This window comes from Girardinichthys multiradiatus, chromosome 19 (genome assembly GCF_021462225.1).
Source record: "Girardinichthys multiradiatus isolate DD_20200921_A chromosome 19, DD_fGirMul_XY1, whole genome shotgun sequence".
Lineage (NCBI taxonomy): Eukaryota > Metazoa > Chordata > Actinopteri > Cyprinodontiformes > Goodeidae > Girardinichthys > Girardinichthys multiradiatus.
In genome coordinates this window covers 12,994,945-13,013,007 of record NC_061811.1, presented here as the reverse complement: position 1 = coordinate 13,013,007, position 18,063 = coordinate 12,994,945, and the positions used below count along the sequence as shown (strand labels likewise).

The 18,063-nt window shown below is 39.4% G+C and overlaps 1 protein-coding gene across 11 annotated transcripts in view; it reads right to left on the bottom strand.

Annotated features, from left to right (window-relative positions):
• The window catches only part of ttll5 (tubulin tyrosine ligase-like family, member 5), a 74,442-nt gene that overhangs the window by 49,011 nt on the left and 7,368 nt on the right, over positions 1-18,063 (bottom strand). For all 11 annotated transcript variants that reach the window (XM_047345944.1, XM_047345943.1, XM_047345948.1 and 8 more), the window contains exons 5-13: positions 17,573-17,679; positions 17,170-17,300; positions 13,960-14,042; positions 12,363-12,432; positions 12,195-12,279; positions 9,108-9,209; positions 8,902-8,993; positions 8,683-8,790; positions 32-113 (exon numbers count right to left, since the gene is read on the bottom strand). In XM_047345944.1, the coding sequence (XP_047201900.1) occupies positions 32-113; positions 8,683-8,790; positions 8,902-8,993; positions 9,108-9,209; positions 12,195-12,279; positions 12,363-12,432; positions 13,960-14,042; positions 17,170-17,300; positions 17,573-17,679 (860 nt within the window). The remainder of the gene's footprint in view (positions 1-31; positions 114-8,682; positions 8,791-8,901; positions 8,994-9,107; positions 9,210-12,194; positions 12,280-12,362; positions 12,433-13,959; positions 14,043-17,169; positions 17,301-17,572; positions 17,680-18,063) is intronic.

The window sequence follows — 18,063 nt, the reverse complement described above, 5'->3', positions numbered from 1 at the left end:
GTAAAACAAGAAAAAGAACTAAGTCACTCACCAGGACAGAGAAGGAGAAAGGTTCACCTCTAACAACCAGGGTTTAAGATTGGAATCAATAAGGACATCAAACCCGTACAGCTCTACAGAGAGAAGGACAATCAGCAGAATAAATATCAGTAGGTTTTTAAAGCTGATGGACCAGAAGATGGGTGGATAAGAAACTCTGTAACAATAAATGAATAACGTGCATAATACAGCTAGTCAATATATACTGATGATGAAGATTAAAAAGTCTGAATATTGTCACTACTCTTCAACAATGAGTGAATGATCCTAATGGCCATTAGAAAAAGCTTCAACCACTTCCTGAGGTCAAATCACGTCCATCTCGATAAATCAAACCCTGAAATGTGAGGGTGTGTCCCAAGTGGCCAAACCTGGTGAATTACAAAGCCTTAGGCAGAATGTTGTATATACAGTATTTCACTCCAGTAACAGCTAAGCACTGAGTGACACAATAAAAGCCTTTCACAAAGTGGTCAGGAAGTTCCCAGAGTAAAAGAAAAAAAAATCATACATTTCATCCTGATTTTTCTCTCACGTTTCACTGGCTGATATATGGCTGACTGAAGCAGTCGGAGTATATGCGCCATATGAAAGGCCTCACACTGCTCTGGGGAGTGTCACCCAATAAGCCACCGGCCCCAGCAGCAGCGTGCAGGGAAACCACAGTCTTTTACAGGGTTAGGGTAGCGCCCGGCCAAAAAGCCAGAGGAAAAATCCCTCTAATGGCACTTCAAAAGAACAGACAGTGTTGAGAATAGGCTGTGGGGGTTGGCGGTTTCAAAGCTGCAATAACCAGCACTGTTTGTTCTAGCATCTCAGGTCAATGCCAGTGTTAAGAACATAAAACTCAACATGACAGCCAGCAATGGCCTCAAATTGCACCTAAAGTGACACTGATTAAGTTAAGCAGTACTACATTAACTAAATAATGTTACTATAACTTAAAACTCACATGGAATAATGTGCGAAATAATCAGAAAAGATTGATTACATAAGACGAAAAGTGGCCACTTTTAAAAGTCAGAACCCAGATATGAAGTCAAGAAGTTTGTTATTATCAAGCATTGTTGGGGATTTTGAAAATGGTGATTTTTTGTTGTTGCTTTAAATTAATTTGTGAATTACACTTATTTGAGGAGAGATTTTATTCCTTTCAGCAAATGCTTTTAAACGATGTGGATAAAATGTCAAACCTGATTTTAAATGTCCATGTATATTATTTAACTACCTAAGTAATTTCCATGTTGTAAGTATGTGCTGGGTTCCACTAGTGGCTATACTATACACATGTCAAAGTAAAGAACATTCAATTTTCAATCTATTCAGAAAGTGGAAAACAAGTAAGTTTTAACTCATAATTTAACTCATAATAATAAGAGAAATTGTACTCCCTTCAGCCAGTATCAGCAGGTCACAGCAGGGTTCCCACATTTTTTCATAATAAAATTTCATACTTTTCCAAACACAAGTCTTTACATGTTTTTCTGCATGTTTTTATAATATTCATAGCATTTGAGTACAGAATATTAAGTTTAACTGGCTTTAATATTACTCTGGTCTTATTATCTTTCGATCCCACAATAATTAAACAACCAAATCCTGAAACTGGCTTAAAGAGTGTGGCACTGGGCCATTTTCTACCTTTATAAATGGTAAACAGACTAAATGAATATATGGATTTCTAATCACACTTCCCACTCAAAGTGCTTCACACTAGAGCCACACTAACCCAGCTGCATTTACAAACACATGCATACACCAAAACGCAGATCGTCAGGCAACTTGGGTTAAGTGCCTTGCCCAGGGGCAAATCGACAAATTGTAGAGGAAAAAGCTGGAACTGAACCCACAACTTTCCGACTGTGATGCAACTACTCTTTGTGGTTGCCTCAGTCATGTGGACTTAAATCAACCTTATTTCAAAATCTTTAACTGAACTTTGGTACATTTCTTTTGTGGGAAAAATTCCTAAACAGCACATTTTAGCGCTTTTTTGGCATTTAAATCAATTTTAAATGCATAGGTACAGCTTAGCCTGATTTTAAGTTGTCTAGATGCAAAACAGGTAGTAAAATTGCCTTTATTTAACTTTTGAATGGGTGTGCATTCGGTCAGTAAGTGAAAAACCAAAATATAAACGGTTAAAATGTTAAAATCCAGAAATTATTTGGCAAATAAAAGATAACACATGTTGAATTAACAAACCAATGTGCAAACCATTGCATTTATTCAGCATAATTAGACTATTTTGACTTAAAAAATGGAATAAAGAAGTTTGACCATTTTCACATATTCCACACCTGATTTTTTTTTTTTATACTTTAAGAGTTCAAGAGTTGGAAAATAATGAAATAAAATTCCAGACTTTTCCAGATTTTTCAAAAGGAACCATGTTTACAAAAATGTGTTTTTGGATGTCATTCAAAACAAAGGCTATTTGGTGCATCTCTAGTAAGCTAGAACATTTGTATGAAAACTTTGTCGGTATTATTAAATGCAGTACATAACTTTTAGTTTGACTTTTTGTTTACTCTCTGTTTTGTTATAGAAACAAGGACTGGAATCCACACAGGTGTTTATTAATTTATTAAGCAGATTACTATATTTTAAATGCATTTTGCTTTTATTGTATTAAAGAGTAAACCCAAAATAATTCCTACTGATGGAAAGAAAGTAATTTGCCATCCATCCATGAGCAAGGGACTATAACTCATCTGAACGAAATAGACAGGACCCCCTGATGTTAAACAGAGCAAAGCTTTTAAGGATTTTACTTTCCACTTGTCAGATAATCCTATTCTATCCAATTCTGTGTAGAAATAAAACCACATACAGATCGAAATGACATGAAACAGGGAGAGAAAGAGTGTATGTATCATAAAACATTATCCATTAGTGTTGGACAACAGAGTGCTGAAATAATTGAGGTTTTGAGCTTGCTTTGGCTCATCAGTGGCACAACAACAGCATGGGGAAAATAGGGAGGTGCTGCAACCACCTCACCAACCTCCGACAAGCAGACTCCATGTGCCACAAATTTTCCCCCAATTAGAATCAGACGCCGCTGTTGCCTCGCGATCCTGCCGAGCAGCTTAATGTCAGACACGTTCGTTCTGCGGCTCGACCGCTGCCGGGGGAGAGCTTTTAAATGCGCCCACAGACAGCCCACAACAAGCATCACAGACAAGCAGACATGAGGCGCTCAACATCTACATCACACCCCTCAAAAAGGGTTGGACAACTGTCACAGAAGAAAGGGATGATGAAGAGCATTTTCTTTCTTTACTATTGGAGGGGTGCTGCTGGAAAAGTTCACCACAAGAGACAAACGCCCAAAAACAATGATCACTCCACCCTGTCCACTAAGCCTGGTAGCAGACAATAACAAGGGCATCTTTTAAGTGTGCTTTCATCTTGGGATGTGAATTACTTTCACATCATTCTGGGATAAATCATGGCTGCAAAACTGTTTTGCTGCTGTTGCAAGAAGCACAGCAAATATGAAAACACTATGAGGACAAAAAAAATTAAGTTCTGGTTAACACTCTGTAGTCCTATTGTGATAGCAGGAACTAAACCGTTTATCATTCTTAAACAGCAGTTGTACTGTCATTGGTAGGGCAACAAACCCATGCACTGCTGAGGAAAGTAGGAGTAGCTCGCAAGGGGGAGATCCAACCAACACTCAGCACTTAATGAGGTACGTTCGGTGGAACACAGAACCAGTAAGTGGAATGTTTTGTGTGTAATAAAATAGGCCTTTGGCTTGGCTAATCAGATCTTAGTCAAAACATCTCGTAATCAGCATCTCGCAGCAAAAAACCCTGTCCATTAATCACAAGGCAGCGGTGAGGAGCTGCATGGGTGGCATTTTCTCCCCGCAGAAAGACTCATACACACTTCTTACAGCATAAAAAAATAGTTTTCATTTCATCCCACATGAGATATTACTGGGCCAAAAGAAGATTTTTTTTATGGTATGCACATGTTGATGCACTGTGCAATTTAAGCAAAAGGAAGATACCCCATTGTTTTAAAGCCATTAATAGACTTTAAAATCACAGGGAAGAACTTGAAGTAAATTAGAATTATAACGTGCTTTATGATCTTGCAAGGCTCCCTTCCAGACATGCCAGAGATTGCATAAAACACAAAGAAATTACTACTTTAATTAGGACATTTTGCTGAGCTAACACACATACTTTGTAGTTTAGTATTATAAGCAGCTGCTTTTGTCCAGGAAAATGGGGGTAATGTAGGTTATAGGGTGGAAGAACATCCTGAGCACAAGGAAGGGAGCAGACTGTGGTGAACACAATTGGACTTTGAGGGGTTTTATCTAAAGGACATTAATCCAACACTAAAACATATTAGCCTAAACTGCAGAAGTTTAGATGGACCTTTATGTTTGCGACACTCGTGCTCCACACGGGTTCAAGCATGTCCCTGTACTCATTCTGTACATTTATACTCAGCTGCAGGAAGAGAGTTTGCATGCAATATGAGCAGAGACAGATTAACAGAAAAAAGGATGAGGGTGGTTCTCTGGAACCGTCAGTGTCTGTCTTTAGAAACTTAATCCTGTTGACACACCATGAATGCTATAATTAACTACCTTGGGGCCATCTGTAGACAACAAAATTACACTTTATTCAAAAGTAAACTGATAGGGCTGAAGTGAGATAGTGTACATGTTCACAGCAGACCAGCAAAGGTGTTGGACTTAATTGCTTTGGTTCATATGTACAATGTCTTGCAAACATTTGTACACCCCTTAAGCTTTTTCAAATTGTGTCAAGTTACAACCATGAACCTCAAAGACGCATTTAATGAAGGACATTTTTGAAAATAAAAGTCTGAACACCATGGCATGCATTTGTATTCAGTCCCTCAGCCAATATTTTGTAGAACCACCACTGGTTGCAAGTACAGCTGCACGTCCTTCGGTGTAGGTTTCTACCTGCTCTGCACATCTAGGGACTGAATCTTTCCCCCATTGCTATTTGCAAAATAGCTCAGTCTCAGCCAGAATGAATGTACAGCATCTGCTTTAAAACTGCATCTAGGTTTAGAGTTTAACTGAGACATTCTAACTTTTGAATATGCTTTAATCAAAAAATTTCATTTTAACTGTGGCTGCATGTTTATAGTTGTGGTCCTGCTGGAAGATGAACCCCTGCCCCAATCTCAAGTCATTGTAGCCGCTGAAAAGTTGTCTTCCAGGATTACTCTAAATTTACCTTATTCCCATAAACTATGAACAGCTTCCCGGTTACTGGTGAGGAAAAGCTTCTCCACAGAAAGATGCTGCTGCAAATATGTCACTGAGGGACTGGTGTACTCTGGGAAATGTGTGGAGTATCTTCCATGTAGACCATTGGGTTCAGTTTCGACCTTCATGCCAATGTTTTCAGATTGACATTCACAGTATTGGTCTTTCATATAAAATCCCAATAAAATTAACTTAGCTTGTAGTTGTTATGTGAGAAAATGTAAAGACATTCAAGCGCACACACACACACACACACACACACACACACACTATTCACAAAAGCGATATTTGGCTTTTGGGTGAAATTTCAGGATGAACCTAAAATGCACTATAACCTCTACAGGTGGACCTGTGACGTTCTCTAAACCTTTGAATGCACATGTCCAACTGTTCAATCTTTCAGTGCTTTTTCCACAACTTGTTCTCTAACGAGCTTAACAACAAAATTCACAATAGGTGAATAGACCAATAAATTTCCTGGTTCATTTAGAATTTGTGTTTAAACAGTCCTCCTCATCATGCTGTTCGCATGTTAATATCATAAGACCAAAACGACACCTTGATCAACAGTACCTCTGCATTGCGTAGCTTCAAACAGGATGTTCTCAGACAGAAGTGGCCACTGAGCTTAGAGTATCACAGAGTGTTATCAGCAGATTGCAACAGAGAGAGTGGAAGAGTCACAGAAATAGAAGTGGACGTCTTTTAGCCACATCCCACACTGATGACCACTTCACAGCATGAGACATTGGTGTCAAGCTGTAATTGATGCTCAAGGGGCACATGACACAGTACTGAGACATTATTGTGGTTTACCCACCACTGTTATTGGCTTTTGTTTCAATACATTGGTTGAGATGAGGAAATCACCATTGCATGCTTCTACTAAAATGCCCTTCCATCATGCTACGATATCACTGTAGTGTGAACCTTTTTTTTTGCTGTGAAAGTTATCCCTGACCATTGGCCTCTTCAGTAGAGAGCTGTGGAGATCTACGGGCTTGAATTTTACCCCATTTAAACTCAACCTGCCTGGATGGTTGGAGTCTAAAGTCTTTAGGGGTATTATAACATTTTCTAGTGTGAAGGAAACCTCATCTTTTTTAAGTCCCTTAGAACTTCCATTTGTTTGCCTCAAGTTGGGGAGTTACAAATACGTTTTAAAAAGATTTGATAGAAAATGCCTAAAAATACTTTTTTTAATGTATGATCTATTTATTATTTAAAATGAACAGCTCATCATGGAGTTTGATATATTGTTTGTACTTTTGAACATAAGTAAAACAGAAATAAAAAAAAACTGTTATTTACAAACATTTAAGTTATTCAGATTGTTATCATGTCCTTATGTGGATGACTGAGAAGCAAGATGTGATTTTATAGGCTATATTTCCCTGTAAATACCTGCAGGGCCAACATTCACACCTTAATTTGAAGCACTTTTCAACATAGCAGAAATTGCTATGGGTGCAGATTGCATCTTCATGCAGGCGACGCCATGCTGCTACGCGCCCGATACAGCCACGGAGCTATTATGTATCAGGCAGCCTCCATTTTTCTGGCTTCCGAGAGGTAAAACTGAGTGCGAGCAATTTGGGGAGGGGGGATCAAAAAAGACACAGTAAGAGAAAGGAAAAAGAGACTGAGAAAGAGACATTGGTGCTTGGGTGAAGCCGAGCAAATGTGCTCGCTTTCAAACCCCCAAAATCTCAGAAAAGCTGCCAGACTCAGAGAAAGAGCGCAGGCAATTAGTGCCAATACTAACATGGGTAATGGCTCCAAAATGGAGTTCACACGAGCCTGCCACTGAGCAAGGCTAGCCAAGAAAACAGTCAGCTTAAATCAGGCAAAGCTTGAATGGCAAACGAAGAGAGGAAGCAAATTCTTGCTTCAGTCGACAGGTCCTGCACAAGCCAGCAGCCAGTTAGATGGGCAGGAAGGCTCTACTACCTCAGCATGGACGAGAGGCCAAAATTGAAGAAACTGCTGGACAATCTGAAACTGAAAGGAAATGTGAGGCTGTGATGTGTATGGCTACCTACAATGGTGAAGATAAGAACTGAGCACATCAATGTTTCTTTCAATAAATATATTTGTAATGGACCTACTGGCATGAAATCCACACCAGATGTTGGTGAAAACCCAAGTAATCCACACAAAGAAATCAACGCAAACTAGTCTATAAATTATGTGTAGGAAAGTGGGATGACACAGGTAATAAGTGCTTTGTTGGTAATAACTTCATGACGTCTACTGAAAATGGCTGAATTCTGTCAGTATTCTGAAAGCAATCCTGCCCCCCTTTCAGTGCAAGTTAATATCAGCGTATTCATTCCTAATTGATGGCCAATAGAAAGGTTTCTCATTGCCAAAGTATGCCACAAGAAGCATCTAATCATGGGTAAAAGCAAAAAGCTCTCTCAAGACCTTCACTACTTCATTACTGTAAAACATACAGATGGAAGAAGAAAGAAAGGGAAAGAGGTGATGCAAAAAGTTAAAAGGGTGGAGGTGTAGGTGTCGACTGCTTCTACACCTGCACAAAGAGAGAGAGAAAAACAACAGGGACAAACAATAAACGCATATACAACAATAACAACAAAAACGGTTCTCCATAAGAATATTTAATAGCAGGTGTAAGAAAGCCACAGACCTGCCCCCCAGGACCCGAGGCAGAAACATAGATCGGAGCCAAAGACAACCAAAGACCCCCAAAGCATGGGAGTCCTAGGAGGACTGCCACTGGGACTACTGCACTAAGCACCCCCATGGACCCACAGACCTAAGATGATCTGGGAGAGGGGGCAACCCAAGACCCAACATGACAGAAAAACAGTCACAGACTCACAATCACACTTTCCAACCCTCATGTGTACCCATACAAACACTCACACTCACACACCCAACATAAAGACATACAAGAATTGAAACCGTGCACTCACTCGCACTCCCAATATACATTCCATTCTCTCAGATCCAGATCCAGATACCCAGAGGGACAACCAGCCCTCTGACCCAGCTGGGTGGATACAGGCAGACCGCCTGAGCCACGAACGACCCTGGCCCAGACCTCGACCCCCAGCCCCGACTCTGGCCTCCAACGACCCCCAACTCCATCCAGAAGGGATCCACCTGGTCTAAACAAGACAGCCAACCAGAGCTGCCACAGGAGGAAACAGTCCCAACTCCCCCACTGAATTCCAATCTCAACTCCAACAACCTCCCACCCCCCATGAACCCTAACATGAACTATACTGAAGACCAGCATAAAAAACTGCATTATGTCATAGTTATGAGTCCACCAGTAGAAGAAGGGTTGGATTGTAGCAGATAGATATGGAATAATACAAAGAAAAATACAAAACAATTACCAAAGCAGTTTGCCTTATGTGGAACAAACATCTTGCATGCAGTGGCTATCTGCAGCTCAGCACTAAGCACAGCTTTGATGATGAGGTCCTCCACTTGTCTCATCAACACTAGAACAGAATAAATGGAAATAATAAATTATCTAAATATGATTCAATAAAACTCATGGAGTCTTAGATGCAAAAAAAAATAGTCAATAAAAATATAACTGCCTCACTCACATGTGGTGTCCTTTCCCTCCTGCTTCAAATACCTCAACACTGCACTCATACTCCATTTGTTCCCATAATCCTCAACTTCAGGGTCATCGCAGCTGAAAGGGAAGAAATGCACTTCAAATACCAAAACTGAGGTAAAGGGATGAGTCAGGGAGCTTCCTCTAAAAGCAACACACTCAACAGATATATGAGACGCTGAAGCAGCTTACCTGACATAATCACTGCTCTTTTTGTTCAAACTGTAGTTGGTGAGATGCATGAAAGTGTTCTTGATGTTTGTTGAGGTCTGATCGTACTTAACTGTAGCAAATCTGGGGGGGAAAAAAACAGACTTTTTTAACTCAAGTTAAAACAAAAACAAAAAAGAATACAGTTTCTCTCCTACATTCTTGAGGGTGAAACTTGACTAAATAATTGGGGCACAAAAGGGAGAAAATAGTGTCTGATAGAGTTTCAGATCAGTGAGTGCCACATGTGTTATAATGAAAATTCCTTGGCATGCCACCATGTACCTGAATATCAACACCACCAGAGGAATGTCAGGAGATAAAAGCAGGATTCAGAACTTGGCCATGATTTATTGCTCACAGTTGGTAATGAAGCCAGCTAAATAAGAGTGGCATGGTGTTTCCAGCATGAGCACATACTTCTATCTGAGCGAGGCGAGGAGCCAGCTATTCAGTAAATCATCTTCCCTCTCCTGGCCTACCTGTATCAGTTCATAGTCTGTTTATGGTTTAGTTTTGAAAAACCTCACTTTGAACAGAAAAAACATAAGAACGTGTTGTGTAGTTTATGTTAAGGTTATCCCTAAAAGATATCTGAACAATGACAAAAAAAAGAACATTTGACTAGCACATCTTACGACTGAAACAATGGAGTGCTTTGTTTCATCATCACCAGAACAGTTTGAGGCAGCAGTTGGTTTCTAAAAGCTTGGGGTGCCCTCTTGTGGAAATGGAAAGAACATCACCATGATAAATATAACGGGGAATAACGGAGCTTATTTAGAAAAATAACAACGGTAAACTATCTACAGCATTTAAATTCATGCGTAAAGAACATTTGAACGAATTGGTAGATCGCTTAAACATGCAGCTTAACATTTAATCTGATAATTCTGCTTTACTTGGACTGTTGCTTATTTAGAGCTAAAAATATACTGTATGTGTCAGGAGAGTGGTCACAACTGACTTCTGATATGAATTTGCTGTACATAAAAACATAAAACACTAGAATAACGTCAAAATTAGCATTTTTTTATTTTCTCCATGAACATTTATTTCAGATGATAGAATTACCACTAATCTATCAAACAGTACTTTCGTCAAATGTGAGCCTGCAATTAAACAGACCACCACATTTCACAGATGCAATATACAACCCCAGAAAATCACTGGGTGTCATGCTACAGAAATAACCTACAATGCAGTGGATCAAAATCTAATCGGTCTGCCCTCGGTGAATTAAAACATTTGAGAAAGAAAAACTAATTCAGACTGCAAAACATAAGAGTAGACAACACAAAATGAAAGCAACACTTCAACACGCAAACAAATTTGTTGGAACCTCTCACTCTGACATAAATTTTGAAAAATCCAAAATACAGTAGCAGTACAGTAGCACTGTAATGAGGATGGTAAAGGAAGTAAAAATACATCTCCAAAGCTCGATAACTAGAACAAAGAGTGGTGACTTAGGGTCATCAACTCTCCTTAATGACTTTAAAATACTATCTACATGAAGTGATGTCAAAAAAGGCTTCTCTGTCCTACAATCAGCCACGTAAACATGGGGAGTTTACAAAACTGTACAGCAGGGATGTCCAAAGTATGGTCAGTGGGCCATTTGTGACCCTTGGAATGATGTTCTGCGGCCCCCAGGTGTAATTTAAGAATGGTATAAATGTGTCCTGCCAGCACAGTCGACTAATGCAAATGGATATGTTTTTAAACCGTATAGAGTTTTTCCAAATGAAAATGGTCTTAAAATAGAAAATATTACACACAGCACAAGTATTTGTCTTAAACTTAGTTACGCTTTGTGCTTTCATTTTAATTTCATGGTAAACAGGACTGCAAACGTCTGACTTACTCAAAAGCAGACTTTTCACAAAGTTTGACCAAATACAGCAAACATTTTCCAAGAAAGGGTGACAAATATTCTGTTCTTATTGACAAGAAAAGACAAAAAAATTAATTCTAGGCCAAGAAAAAAAAAATTATCAACGCAAAAAAAGTATAGAAACCGTGTTTGTTTTAAGGCAAACATGCGAGACCATTTTACGCTTCAGGTCTACAATGATTTACAGATCCCTTTTCCCATGTGCTTGTTTCTCTTTCAAAACAGCTACAAACCTTGTTAAAGTGCTATATACCACAAGATTTTATTTTAAATCTGGTAGACCTCTGCCATTAAACTGATAATTTGGTGTTTCAGCTGGTTGGTGATGCAAAGGGGTTCACCTGTGTCTGGTGAAATGGTTCATCAGACACAAAATCAACCCACAGAAAAGCTGTGGGGTGAGCTGAAGAGAAAAGAACACAGGGGAGGACCCTGGACTATGGACAATTAACAGAAATTGTGCAAAGAGGAATGGTCCAAGACAGTAAATGTATTTAACTTCTACTGTATAGTGCTTTTCTAGTTACTCGATGTGCTTTTTTACTACAGTCACATTCACCCAGCCATACAGGAATGCTCACACATTCATACGTTGATATGTAAAGCAGTTGGTCTCTTGGGTTAGGATTCTAATCTGAGATGTCAATATTGTTTTCCTAGGTTTCTCAGAATGCTCTTTGTCTGTGATCCTTGCAGTTCTTCTTGTTTTTCCTGTTTTGGACTTTTGTTGTTGCTGGCAGCTGTTCTTTAAAACAGATTTTTGTTGGCACTCAACTGGCCTCTGCCTGTTCCTGCATGCATGTCGGTCCTTTCTTCATTCAACCCACCAAAACAAATGCTGGATTTTTCTCAAAAACATTTCAGGGTCAGATTAGGCTACTGCAATAAAAACGTATTTATTTTAAGGCTTTTTACACACCTCTAATCAGGGTGGCATATAAATGACAATAAATGACAATAGCTACATTATCCAGCATCAATTTGGGCTAGTGTCTATTACAGTTGAATTTGGCTGAGAAATGTAGCACATCTTGCACAAGGCCATGTCAGTGAGGAAGTAGTTTCAATCTCAGAACCTATGCCTCAACACACACACACAATATCATGTGTATGTAATGTGATCACTGACTTTTAACTACTACACAAGTGTTTAAAAAGCTACGTACACTTACCTAGCCAGACCCTCTTCATAGACATAGATGAGTAGCGGGTCGTAGGATGTCACCACGACATACAAACGGACGTCAAACTTGAACTCTGCAAGTAAAAAAAAAAAAAAAGAGAATTAATCATATCAAGAATTTTAGTGTCAAACTGTCAAAATATCCACTGTGTCTTACCATCAATTAATAGAGGGTTATTAATGTAGCGAGACACCAAGATGTTTTCATCCATTGAAATCTGACTTGGCTATTCACAAGAAACAAAAAACAGAAAATATGCAATGAGCGTTTCATCTCAAAGTAAAAGCAACAAGGTACAAGTTAATCCATATAAAACAACATTGAAATATTGACTCCAAGCAGCTGCCACGACACTACAGTTAATCATAAACATCAAAGGACCATCACGTGGGGAGACTTTTCTGCGACGCTGGTCATAGCAGGTCAACCTTCAATAACAGCCTATAAAAACACAATCTGGTGCTGGGAGATGGGTCATTTATGAGGCAGAAATGTGTTGCAGGTGGTGAAGTTGAGTTGAGATTGGAAGGGAGGGGGCAGAGTAACCTCAGCGCTGGCGGGAGTTCAGAGAAAAACCAAACCGAAAAGATGAACTTATTTCTTTCTTCTCTCCAAATATCAAGCTGACATTCTTTCCACCATTGCATAAAAATGCCTGAGAAGAAGAAGAATGGTGGATATATTTTCCAAGAGTGAGAACCTTGTTGGCCTCCTCTGAGAGCCAAGATCTTGGAAATGTGTGATTTAATCCACCGGGCTTATTAATGTCTGGTTGAAACCTATTTCAAAGACAACTGTATCAGTGCAACCCCCACACTCAGATAACATCTGGCACAGTGACTGCCTGGGATCACACAACATTTCTATGTCAAACTTTACTGCCGCACGCCTGATGTAAATCCGTGCTTACACATAAATTAGTTGGACACAGGAACACAAATAAGATTTGACTGACGTTAGGGCGGTTTTAATAAAAGGGAGGTCCGGTATCTCCTGTCTCTAGTATGTGCTGATTTATCCTCACTGTCTAATGCAGTTTTTTAATCACAAAGTTATTTTTTTATAATTTCTCTCACTTCTACGGCAGACATGAGGTTCAAACCCCACACAAATATTTGATCATTTCAAAAAATACTGTTTTAAGCCACACAGGCACTGAGCAGAAAGAACAGAAGAATATTAGTTACAAAAACTAAATGAATTTTTTTTTTTTTTATAAAAAACACAAAATAGAAAAAACACTCAAATAAAATGGCTTTGTCAGTTCACCCCTTCTCCTATTCATAGCACAATTTCATCCTTTCCTATGTCCACTTCTTACCAGCAAGAAAACTATTTTTTAATTAAGTACTTAATTGTGAATTGTGAAGAGAAATTATCATAAATATGCTCAGATCTCATGGACAACTTAGTTGTAATGTTTTATGCTCTAATCCAGTTTATTTTGATTTTGATCCCGTTTGGGTTGGATGACTCCTGTAAAACATCACAGCTTATGAGACTGATCAAACTAAAACAACTCTTTGTGAGATTCTGCTGGCAGACGTTATTTATTGGAGACATCTAAGCCACATTTAATTACAGGACCATTTACTTAGAGGACACTCTGAGTGAATGATAGAAAATGACTCTGAATCTTCAGCAGGAAAACGACTGGAACATTAGTCTGAAGGGTACAAACCGATGCATAGTTGATGCGAAACAAATCGGAGGACTTGCAAATTGCATCATTTTAAAAGTGAAAATCACTTACATTGCTGACCAAATAGATTCCCCGTCCTCTTGAAGATGCAACTGGTTTAATTATCCATGGCCCCTTGTCCTTAGCAAAACAATCTGAGTGGCAAAAAGAGGAGGACTTTTGAAAAACATCAGACACTATGAAATATTCAGCACCTTACAAAAGTATTTACACCCCTTGAACTTTTCCACATTTTGTAATGTTATAACCACAAACTTTTGTGTATTTTATTGTGATTTTATGTGACATACCAACAAAATAAGTGCATAATTATCAGGTGGAAGGAAAATGATACGTTGTTTTTACGTTTTTTTTTACAAATAAAATTCAGGATTTTAGGGAGGGATATGTTTCAGCTTTACACATCCAGAGATTCAAATTTTTGCCTATTCTTTGCCAAACAGCTCAAACTCACATTGGACAGAGCACATCAATGGTCAAGTCTTACCACAGATTCTCTGTCTCCACTTTGGTCTTTCTAACACATAAATATAATTTGATCTAAACCATTCAATTATTGTATAGTCCATTCTCAAGTCTTTTGCAGCATCCAACAGGTTTTCTTCAAGAATTACCATGTATGTAGCTGCATCCATCTTCCCATCAACTCTGACCAACTTCCCTGTACCTAATAAAGAGGAGCAATTTCAAAGCATGCAGCTAACATCTCCATATTTTATTGCGGTGATGGTGTGTTCAGGAGGGATGTGCAGGTTTGGTTTTCTGACCAACACTGGTTTAGTATGTAGGCTACAGCTATAATTTAGTCTGACCTGCCCAGATGATTCCTTCCACAAGTTTGCTGTGTGTGTTGTGTCCCCCTGCTTGATTTGTGGCAACTGCAAACTGGACTTCTTATAGTTTTATTTTAACTGTGCTCTTATTATTGCCACTCATAGATTAAGGCCAGATTTGTGGAGTGCATAATGACTGTTTGTCCGGTCAACAGATTCTCGCACCTGAGCTGTAGATCTCTGCAGCTCCAGCCGGGTTTACCTTGGACCTCTTGGTTGCTTCTCTGATTAATACTGTCCTTGCCCAAGCTGTCAGTTTAGGTGGACATGGATCATGTCTTGGTAGATTTGTAGATGTGTTATACTCTTTTAGTTTTCAGATGATGAATATGACAGAGTTCTTTAAGATGTTCACAGCTTGGAATATGGTTTTCTAACCTAACCTTGCTTTACATTTCTCCACAACTTTATCTCTGACCCATCTGCTCTGTTCCTTCATGAAGCTGTTTGTTTACTAATGTTCTCTAACTAACCCCTTAGGCCTTCACAGAACAGCTTTATTTATACTCGGAGTAAATTACACACGGTGAGGCTTAATTTCCTATTTATGGAGCCAACTGGTTGAACCGGATTTTATTTTGGGGTATTGCATTAAAGGGACCTGAAAACAAATGAACATCACACTTCTCATCTCTTTATTTGTAAAAAGGTTTCAAAACCATGTATCCTTTCCCCTCCATCACTGTATAATTAGTGACAATCATTGCATTAAATTTCAATCAAACACATTGAAGTCTATAGTTGCAACATGACAGAATGTGAAAAGGTTTAGGCCATTTTCCAGGGCATTATATACAGTGCCTTGCGAAAATATTCGGCCCCCTTGAACTTTTCAACCTCTTGCCACATTTCAGGCTTCAAACATAAAGACATAAAATTCTTATTTTTTGTGAAGAATCAACAACAAGTGGGACACAATCGTGAAGTGGAATTAAATTTATTGGATGTGTCAAACTTGTTTAACAAATAAAAAACTGAAAAGTGGGGCGTGCAATATTATTCGGCCCCCTTGCGTTAATACTTTGTAGCACCACCCTTTGCTGCAATTACAGCTGCAAGTCGCTTGGGGTTTGTCTCTATCAGTTTTGCACATCGAGAGACTGATATTCTTGCCCATTCTTCCTTGAAAAACAGCTGGAGCTCAGTGAGGTTGGATGGAGAGCGTTCGTGAACAGCAGTCTTCAGCTCTTTCCACAGATTCTCGATTGGATTCAGGTCTGGACTTTGACTTGGCCATTCCAACACCTGGATACGTTTATTTGTGAACCATTACATTGTAGATTTGGCTTTATGTTTTGGATCATTGTCTTGTTGGAAGATAAATCTCCGTCCCAGACTCAGGTCTCTTGCAGACTCCAACAGGTTTTCTTCCAGAATGGTCCTGTATTTGGTCCCATCCATCTTCCCATCAATTTTGACCATCTTCCCTGTCCCTGCTGAAGAAAAGCAGGCCCAAACCATGATGCTGCCACCACCATGTTTGACAGTGGGGATGGTGTGTTCAGGGTGATGAGCTGTGTTGCTTTTACGCCAAACATATCGTTTTGCATTGTGGCCAAACAGTTGGATTTTGGTTTCATCTGACCAGAGCACCTTCTTCCACATGTTTGTTGTGTCTCCCAGGTGGCTTGTGGCAAACTTAAAACGAGACCTTTTATGGATATCTTTGAGAAATGGCTTTCTTCTTGCCACTCTTCCATAAAGGTCAGATTTGTGCAGTGTACGACTGATTGTTGTCCTATGGACAGACTCTCCCACCTCAGCTGTAGATCTCTGCAGTTCATCCAGAGTGATCATGGGCCTCTTGGCTGCATCTCTGATCAGTCTTCTCCTTGTTCGAGATGAAAGTTTAGAGGGACGGCCGGGTCTTGGTAGATTTACAGTGGTCTGATACTCCTTCCATTTCAATATGATTGCTTGCACAGTGCTCCTTGGGATGTTTAAAGCTTGGGAAATCTTTTTGTATCCAAATCCAGCTTTAAACTTCTCCACAACAGTATCTCGGACCTGCCTGGTGTGTTCCTTGGTCTTCATGATGCTTTCTGCGCTTTGAACAGAACCCTGAGACTATCACAGAGCAGGTGGATTTATACGGAGACTTGATTACACACAGGTGGATTCTATTTATCATCATCAGTCATTTGGGACAACATTGGATCATTCAGAGATCCTCACTGAACTTCTGGAGTGAGTTTGCTGCACTGAAAGTAAAGGGGCCAAATAATAATCATTCCACTTCACGATTGTGTCCCACTTGTTGATTCTTCACAAAAAATTTGAATTTTATATCTTATATCTGTTTGAAGCTGAATGTGGCAAGAGGTTGACCAGTTCAAGGGGGCCGAGTACTTTCGCAAGGCACTGTATATATATATATATATCATCTATGCTCTGCTTAGACCAAGTGAATCAGGCGAGGGTCTCTTACTGCGAAATTCCTGGCTCTCAGAGGGAAGCACAAAGGTCTGAGGAATTATGTGGAAGTTTTTAAAGCCATAAGTCTGCTGCATCCGCTGGATGTTTTTATAGAGACGGTCTTTGCGAGTTAATTCATATGACCTGGAAATCAGCAGAGGTTTCCATTTAAAATGTGCTCTACTTTGACATGACATAACAATTACAGAAATAGATGACAGTTACAGAACACCCTATGCCTGACAGCATGATTCATTTCATGCTTCAGAGAGGCACCAGTCCAAACTAAATGTGTGCTGCAGGAAAAGCCAAGAAATACATTGCCTGAACTAAGGGGTTTGGAAAGGATTTGTGGTGTTATTTATAATACAGAAAACAGTAACAGTACACCCGGGTATTTCAGTGTCCTGTTATACCTGGGAAAGTGGTTGACCTTCTGGAACTCTTGAAGGCTGCGTAGTATGTAAGGCTTGAGGTGGGATCCTGTCCACATTAGGTTGAAGTCATTACTGTTTGGGTGAACCTGAATAACAGAAACATGGATTGACTCCCACTGAATCACGTCCCATAAAGCAATCACTAAAATAAAGCTAGTTAAAGCACTGCCATGTACAGCAAAGTAAAAACCAAGACCAGCATAAATTATGTGAATTTTACCCAGATCACTCCACTGCCAATGGGCAAAATTACAGCCTGCATTTCCAGCAGATTCACAGATTTCCCTCTGTGCCGTGATACTACTCTGTTTTTGAGGGATACCACCAGATTTTTGTAATAAAGTTTGGCTCTGGAGTAGCAGTAGACACTTGTGTCATTTTGATCATTTTGTCAACTAAAAGTCAACCAGCACAGGACTAAAACATAAGAGGGAATTAATTGTTAATGCTTGGAAGGATCAAACAGAGCA